Below are 9,105 nucleotides of genomic sequence, written 5' to 3'. Positions count from 1 at the left end.
AATTGTAATAAATATTTGTTATATAGCTTTTATTTTTTTATTTTTACATGAAATGGCTATTTAGAGGTTAACTTTTTTTATGAAAGGATGTTCTTTGGAGTATTGGGAATGTGGCCAATGATGTACTGTAATGTAATTGCCAACCTTTCTACCTCTTTCTTTGGCCTTCTTCAGGACTGTTGTCTAAACCTAATACTGATCATGAGGTAAGTACTCTGTTTAAACTATTTATTTTGAAATATATATTCTTTATACAACTTAGTTAAATAATGATTGATGATTCATCAAACTCATGATTTTGTCTATTATCTAACTAGATCTAAAGAATATTCATTTTAAATAGATAGTTTTCATAATCAGTATTCAGATTTAGACAATATATGATAGCCCTCTTATGAAGGCCATAAAATATTGAAAGCTTGGCAATTATAGTATACATTTACCAACATTCCCAATATGCCAAAGAAAATTAAATTTGTTGGTTGATAGTTCCATACACACAAAAAAAAGGAAGGAAAACATAAAAATAAAAATAAAAAAATGGGTTGAAAGCATTTTTTGTGTAATATTTACACATACATAAAAACAACAAATAATTGATAATACATTTATTTACTAGAAACTATTCTGTACATAAATTTATTATATCGGTACTTATATACATTTATAATTATGCATGTAATATGTATAATCCCAGATGTTTTGCTTTTACTACTGTGCTTGCTGCTGGGATTTTTCTTTTCTTTTATTTTGTTTAATAGTATAATTACACTTTACATAATAAAGCTTAAGGTCCAATATTTGAAAACAATGAAAGTTCTACTTTTTTTTTTGTAAATTTGGAAATCACCATTTGTTTTATCACATTCTCTCTCCCTCTATAAATTTTAAGTCAATATAAACAGATTAATACTTATATGTCTCTTAAGTGCTCTTAAATATCTGACTAGACCACCTTACATTAGGTGCGTTTAACTTATAAAACATATCAAAACTTATATATAATTAAACTGTTTTGTTTTTATATTATAATATGAGAATGTATGGATTATATGAAAAATAATATGCTTATACAGTGAAATGATGGAACCATTCTTTAGGCAGATTGCATTATTATCATTTTTGAGCGAAAATCTATTCTATACACTACGACTACGAATGGTTGTAAGAGCTTTTTGTTAGAATACAGAGGGAGAGAGAGAAAGACAGAGGGAGGGAGAGAGAGAGAGAGTAAATTATAAGCACAGAAACACAAACCTAATTTCTATAAATATAAATTTGAATATTGAGCTTTGAGCAATGCTCCTATTTTTAGTCCCTTAAACCAACTTTTTTTTATCAAATAAACTAAGTACAACAATGATAAGGTTTGGTGATTTTTGTTCGATAAATTTTTCATTCTTTATATACTTAATAAAAATAATTGGTATTAACAATATATACACAATAATATGAAAAAAACAATGACTTTATAAAAGTTATAAATAAAGTCCAATGGTAACACAGATTGGCACCTGGAAATTTAATTGTTTTATTTTTATTCCTGACAATTTGGGAATGTATAAACAAAAACCTAATTTTTTTGTACAAACAGTTTACACACAACTGTAAGTCATGGAGAAGTATTAATAAATTTTTAAAATTATTTTGGTATTAGTGACATTTAGTATTATTGAATAGATTTAAACCATGATATATCTCCATTAAGAATGGATTGTTGTTTTTGTATTATTATTATTATTATTACTATTATTATTATTAGGTATCTTGTGGTTCAAGGTAAAGGATAAATATAAAATTAATGTTACATGTTGAATGTCTATCACAATAGTGACAATTCCATCAGTGAAATGCGATTTTAGTTTGTAATAGGGACTAAAATAGTAATAATAATAATAGTAACAAAAAATTAAATAATATCAAAGACATGGGGGATGCAGAGTTCATGGATTGATACTTTGTCCACATTTTTTCTCCTAATCAAGACTGATTATAAAAAAGATAAAATGCATTTGTTTTTGAAAAGTAAATAAAAATGAAGAAAAACTATAATAGTTATGTTACCAAATATAAACTAATCTGCTAATTCTCCTTGACATTTTTTTACTTTGGCTTCAAGCATAGTTTCAATAGTGAACAACCAACATTTTCCAATAATTGATTCTAAAGACATTTTTAAAACACTTATGTAAGATATTTACAACATTTTAACTAAAATCCTTTAAAAGTTTGTATCATAATCAGATCTCCTCCTTCCTCCGTAGCCAGAAGCGCTGGAGCCTCCATTTCCACCGTAGTAAGCGTTGTAGTAATATCCATTCCACTCTGATCTCCAAGAGTCATACAGATTAGCCATGCTGTTTTCCTGGATAGATCCAGCCGATCTCTGTATTACATTTAAAAATTAGAAAACACACCATAAGGGCGATTGTACCTTTTAGGAAATACCTTTTTTATTGGTTTGTCATTCCAAACATCTTCCATGTTGTAAAGGTCATCTGCACCAAAATTATCAAGACCACCCATGTGGTTTTTGTTCAATTCATGAAGCATATCTTCGGTAAGAGCAGTTGGCTGTTTCTTCTTTGCCGATTTGTGTCGATTAACAAGCTATAAAGGAATATTATATTGTGGACAACTACAAATTAATAAATTCATTGCAAGTAGTAAATTACATACCACAGTTACTCCAAAAATAATGACAAACAATAAAGATGCAAGCCCGATGACTATAACAGCAATCGCCCATTGTGGTAACAGCTCTTCTTCTTCAGCATATCCAACTGTTGGTGTTACTTGCCTTTGTAAAACTAAAAAAAAAAAAAAAAAAAAAAAAATATATATATTTGACAAATTATAGTTAATTTAATTGTTATTTTATTTTACCAATAAAATCAGTGTAATTAGGATCGATAGTAAATTTTCCAAGTTTATATTCAGTTGTGTTTGATGTTTTACTTTCTTTTTCACCAAGGGCAGCTTGATTGGAAGTGTATTTTGCAAGACTTTCATGGAAAAGGCGTTTCATGTCAGCTGTGTTAACTGTTCTCCCCAGGTCAGTCAATTCAACAAAATAGTCAACAAGGACACTACCCTCACTAAAATGACAAGACAGCATTATTTCAGATGCCAATAAGACTTTGGAATCCTGTAGTCATACCTAAAAGCATCGATTGTTATTTTTTTGTACCATTTGCTTAGGGAGTCAGAACTGCTGTACACAGCTTCAAGCTAAAAATAAATAAGTTTTAACAAATGAGACATCAAAAATAAATACCAAATTTCACACCCAGCCTCATGCTAAGTTCAATCCTGAGACACAATTGAAATTACCTGGGTCTCAACTTCATTTGCAAGGTCTTGCCATTCTTTAGTGTTGTGATCTAGAAGTTCTGGCATCCATTTAGCACCTCCAACTAACCTTACAGTGGCAGCCATGTCACAATCTTTTTCACATATTCCAGGTGTTGTCGGTTTAGGTGTTGTAGTTGTTGTTGTTGTAGAAGTAGTTGTTGTTGTAATCTCTTCAGCTTCAGTTGATGTTCTCAGTACTTCAGCCGCTTGTATCTTGGCACTGTTCTTTCTTGCTTCTTCCAGGATCTTTTCAATTGAGATTGGTGTAGTTGAAGGTGTTGGCCAACCCGTGAATTCAGTTGAAGCCCTATAAATATATAATTTTAAAGTTTTATTAATAATATTCTCTTATACACCATGTCCTCATCGATAATTTTTTTTTTTACGTTGTGAAATTATTATCATACCTCACTGGCCATCCTTTTTGAATTTTAGGTAGAGTGGGTGATAAACCACCAGCAGATTTGGTTCTTGATGGAGGTGGTTTCCTTCCTCCTGGTCTTGTGGGAAAGACAACTTTCACACTTTCAGTTGTTGACGAAATTTCTTTGTTCTGTACGGTTGAGTTCACTTTATATCCAGGAGGCAGAAGTGACGCATCTTTAACTTCTGCCTTCTTCAGTATGGAGGCCAACAGGTCATCTTTTTTAGATTCCTCTTTTTCTACATTGTCTGTATAAACATTCAAATAGTGAAATATTAAAATAAAATTCAATGCATAAGAGGTAGAATGAAGCTGCTTATACATTACCTAATTTAAATCCCGGTGGGAGTAGATTAGCAGGAACATCCACAATAACAGGCACTGGTGTGGTGTCTTTTGGTGGCTTATACCCTGCTGGAAGAAGGCTAGGCGGTATTGACTTTGTCTTTGCATTTGAAGTGGTATTTTTGTTTTCAGTTGAGTAACCGGGAGGAAGAAGGGATGATACATCATCAAAAGTAATTTTTCCCAACGCGCTTTCCAAGGGGCTCTTTGACTCTTTCGATTCGTCTTTATTATTTACACGATTTTTATATGTCGGTCCAGCACTTCTGGCAGAACTTTCCCGATTTGACTCTTTTGGAGAATCTCGGACCTTGAATCCAGGAGGGAGGAGCCCGCTCAGATTGTCAAAGTGAATATTTTCAAGCAATGACTTTTTAGGTTTTATCGTTGTCCTCTTTGCAGCAGGGATATATCGTCGTGGCGCTTTCGTGGTTGTCGTTGTCGAAGGCTTCGAAGTCGTAGTGCTAGTAGGTGCTTTTGAGGTGGTTTCTGTAAGCGGCGGCAATGTTGAAATAATAGTCATTACCGTTTTATTTTCTGGCATATCAGGCAATTCTAAATTAGAATCTCCAGGTCTGAGTCCGCTCAGTATTCCAGCAGACAATTCGCTCTGGACTCTATCCAATTTATCGATTATGCTTTCTGTGGATGGCTTCACAGATGGTTCTTTAACAGTTTCTTCTGTTTTTTCCTCATTGACAACATTTGGAAGTTCCTTTTCTACAGTTCCATTGGATGTTAAGATTTTCGGAACTTCTTCTTGGTTTATATGGCCCGGCAAAAAGCGAGCTCCAGACACGCTCCTTGAAGTCTGCACAGATGCTACAATGACCCACGATTCAGTAGGTGTCTCTTGTTCGTCAGACGAAGATTGGGTTGTAGACGAAGGTACCAGAGTTGTCGCTTTTGGAGTAGTTGTAGGCGGTGGAGTCGGTGTTGTGGTCGTAGTTGTAGTGGTTGTTGTTGTTGTAGGCGTTGTAGTCGGCGGAGGAGTCGTGGTGGTTGTTGTAGTCGGCGGAGGAGTCGAGGTGGTAGTTGTTGTAGGTGGTGGTCTGCTTGTCGTTTGGATGCTCACAGGACGACTAGTCGTAGGAGCTCTTGTTGTAACAATTGGTGAAACTTCAAAAGTTTTTAAATTGAATTTTTCTTTGTATCCAGGAGGCAAGAAAGCGCTCACATCCTCGTATTTAATTCTACTCGGGTCAAATTTAGTCGCATTCAATTTGAAATTAGGTTTTATAATGGGTGAAGCAGAATCTTCGAATGTATCTTCGGTGTCCCCAGGCTCTTCCGAAAGAATGTATTCGAGTTCGTAATCTTCGTTAGTGGGATCGATGGGTTCTGGTGTTGTTGTCGTAGTCGTAGTCGTCGTTACGATCCTCTTGATCTCTGGTTTTCGCGTTCTCGGTCTTGTAGTCGTATCTTCTCCTCTAACGTTTTTATAACGTGTGCTACCCCTAGTAATTTTCGAATATTCCACGTTCCTATTCGATTCTCTAGAAGGTGTCCTTACCGGTTCTACATGTTGGTCCCTTAAAGGATTACGATCCTGCACAGCTTGGAAATACCCGACTGTACTGGAGATAGGGTTTAAAGTAGTTTCTTCGTATGGTTTTCTCTTCGGCGAGTTTCTCCACCTGTTTGAATCCAGCTGGTCGACGATGCCTTGGGGATGCCTCACGTTAAAATAGTTGGCTGTGGTTTTAATCTTGTCAGGTTCAAAGTCTTGGAAGCTCTGCAAGTCGAGCTGGGGGCTTTCGAAAGGAAATCGCCTGGTTTGAGGATGGAACGGCTGCGGGAGGTGTTGGTTCGTTTGGAAAGCCGTCTGCGTCCTGGAATACGGATCGTATTGAGGTGGAATCTGGTACGGAGAGGGCTGCGATGGCACGTATTCATCCTGTTGCTGATAACTAGGCGGAGGTGTCCCACGAAACGCAGCGCTCGTTGGGAAGTAGTTGATATGCGTCGGCCTTACATTCTGCCCTTGTGTAAAACCGACATAATGATTTCCATTGCTGTAGAAGTAGTCTTGGCCTGGAAAATAAATCAACAAATCAAAAATTCATTACTTTAGACAGTAATAAATTATTCAAATGGCCAAATTATTTTTTAAAAACTTTTTTTATGAATCCATGAAAAAAATTACGGGGAAAAGTGGACTATGAAAAATAAAAACGCTTGAGTTCTAAAGTTTCTCAAATTTGTTGAATCATATTAAGATGTTCGGAAGACTCCTTTGAAAATTTGCTTTTTGGAGAGAGTATATCACTTTTTCTCTTCCACTTTTAAAAATTCAAATATTTAACAAAGATTTAATTTTAAACAAGAAACGTAAATGGTGTCTTTTTTGAGGAAAATTTCGGTTTTCGAGTCTTTTCTATTTCAAATAAATCTTTGGCTGGGGGACATTGAAACCCTGGGGCCCGTATGCATTACTCTTAACATGCACCCCAGTAGCTATGCGGCTGTTACATATTTTGTTAATAACAGGAATTATAAAAAAAACCTTGGGTATCATCATAGTCATAATACACAAAATTAAAACAGGGTGAAAATAAAGTAAGTATAAGTTCTTGAGAACAGGTTCTTTCTTCCTTTTCCTTATAGCAGTATAACAAGGTGTGTAATAATATTTTTCAAGCACTGTTTCTTTGCTATTTCGACGTCTGAAAGAAACCTCATGTATAACTCATTTGACAGTTCAGTCCTTAATCATGGCCTTACTTGCACAATAATAGAAGGGCCAAAGAAAATAATTAACAATAACAAAAGTTGGCCCTGACGAAGCTTCTCTCACGACTATCTCTTTTTCTCTCCCGGGCCCGTCATTCCTTGGCTCTTTTTCTCCTTTCAACGAAGGGCTCTTTTCCCAGTAAAGAAGAAACTCAAATAAAGGGAAAGTCAATAGAAGGCTTAGCAGTAATAAATGGAGGAGGAAAACCTGTTGACGGACTGCGAACAACCTATCCCGATGCTTCGACAAAACTCATTTTAGCTTAACACGATATATACATTTAAGGCTCTTATCGAAATAGTCTTGAAATGAGGGAGGAAATTGAATTAGGCTTACATTCAAAATCGAACGACGTTTGGAGGAGGGAAAACAGGAATAAAAAGGAAAAAGAAGCATATTGTAAATAGAAACGATCCTCTAGTCTGGCTGAAACTTTTTTGTTGAATTCAACATAGATTCAAAAAGAAGTTTAATTCAGAACTGGCAAAAACATAATACTTGAGTCGTATTACCCACAACGCAGCTGTGCAGTTTAAACCATATTAAAAAAATGAGTACTAATATTTTGTAGTAATAGTATATGTAAAAGTATTTTGGATTTAACGAGTTTTTCTACATCAAATCATCAGATTTCTTCTTATTTTTGCTTCCACATCATGCGCATTTTCAACTAAAGTTTAAAATGAAAATAAAACATCAGGATAAAACAATGTACATCTGATATGCCAATCTTACCCTATCAATGAGTTTTACAATCCTGGACTAATGAACTCTTCTTTCGAGATGAAGGGCTACGCTTTAGATTTAGGTTGGTGTTTAGGGCCCGAAGGCTGATTGATGATTTACAAAAACATTCAGAACTTTCAATAATGCGTTAATTAATGTAACGTGAGTCTGAAAAAAACCCATGCATTATTGCTAATGCAACGATCGCTTTGACCCTTGTACCACCCGTTTAACGCCGACCCGACCCTTCCAGGACTATTCCCGTTCATGCCCAAATCTACATATAAATTGTTCATTTACACAAATGACGGCTCGTCTTTAGATTTTAATTACATTTTTACACTTGCCGCACACTTCAAAAAGGCCAGTGTTCGAATTACATTCGGAAGCCGTTGTATTGAATTAAATAGGAAATTCGTAGCCGTTTAAATTTATTACTAATGTTTTTTCTTTTTTTAATTTTTCACAATTAGGCGGTAGAAGGAAGTTATTTAATGTGTGAATAATATGTTAGTAAAATTTTTAAAATTCTTTAGTAATATTTTTTAAATCCTTTATCAGGTAATTTGTAGAACATGGTTGATTCAACGTCTTGTCAGTTTTATTGATGACTGCTAAAGCAATAGTATCGCGAGATTTCTTCCTGGGGTCTGCGGGTGATGAACCTATAGTTTCATTGAGTTCAACGACCAAACTAGTATTTCATTATTGCCACCCAGATTCCAATAAAACAATACAAACTTGGGAATACCTCCTATGACTAGAAATCAGTACTTAGACCATATTTTGTTAAAATTTCCGATTAATTTTTTTTAGATTATATTATATAAATAGCTCATAGGGTATTGGCCTATTTTGGTATGCTAACTATATATTCAATTGTAAGAAGAAAGTATTCTATCCCATCAACTTTCAGTCGATTTCAATAAAACAACGTAATACTTGGACCCAATTAAAAAAAAAAAACTTCATGTATTTATCTCTACAACTGTATATGTATTGTAAACAATCCGCAGATTTGATTTAATTTTGACATGTGTCAATAATTGGCATGTAGAGAAAGCTACCTAGAGTGCTACCTAGCTACCTAGCTAAAGGCAGCTGCTCTTGATATACAATATACTATTTAAGAGGTCTCTTATCCGTATTATTTTCAGTCGTAAACGGGATAATTGAAGAAAATGGAAACAGTTGGCGTATGAAGATCTCTATGAAGTGCGTTATTGTTTACGTAAGAAGGGGAAGAAACAATTAATCTTAAAATCCTTGATTAAAAACTTTGTAATATTTGAATATTGGAATATTTGGCCGAACCGTTAACTTGGTACCAGTACATCCTTGTTGTTGTGAGCAAGTACGCTTTGAATGTATTATTTTTTAAAATTAATTTTGTATTATTTAGTTTGAAATGTATGTAAGTTTGTGATTTTATTTTTATATCGTTTCATAAGTCTGTGTTTTTTCGCAGTAAACAAAGGATCGGAGACTTCTGATATGAAAGAAGTGCTTGCAGGTGTGCCCC

General features: G+C 34.4%; 1 protein-coding gene across 1 annotated transcript; it reads right to left on the bottom strand.

Moving 5' to 3' along the window:
* Positions 1-2,107: 2,107 nt before the first annotated feature.
* On the bottom strand, positions 2,108-6,157 carry LOC106670909 (mucin-2-like; the record flags this gene model as incomplete). Its single annotated transcript, XM_024227883.1, has 8 exons — positions 2,108-2,386; positions 2,449-2,610; positions 2,680-2,810; positions 2,887-3,098; positions 3,161-3,231; positions 3,334-3,661; positions 3,762-4,026; positions 4,106-6,157. Coding segments are annotated over 8 exons (3,386 nt in total), but the record flags the coding sequence as incomplete, so codon positions are not given.
* Positions 6,158-9,105: the final 2,948 nt, after the last annotated feature.

The sequence above is a fragment of the Cimex lectularius genome, unplaced genomic scaffold (genome assembly GCF_000648675.2).
Source record: "Cimex lectularius strain Harlan isolate CLEC.00 unplaced genomic scaffold, Clec_2.1 scaffold243, whole genome shotgun sequence".
Lineage (NCBI taxonomy): Eukaryota > Metazoa > Arthropoda > Insecta > Hemiptera > Cimicidae > Cimex > Cimex lectularius.
The sequence above is the reverse complement of the archived record's forward strand: the minus strand, read 5'-3'. Positions and strand labels throughout refer to the sequence as shown.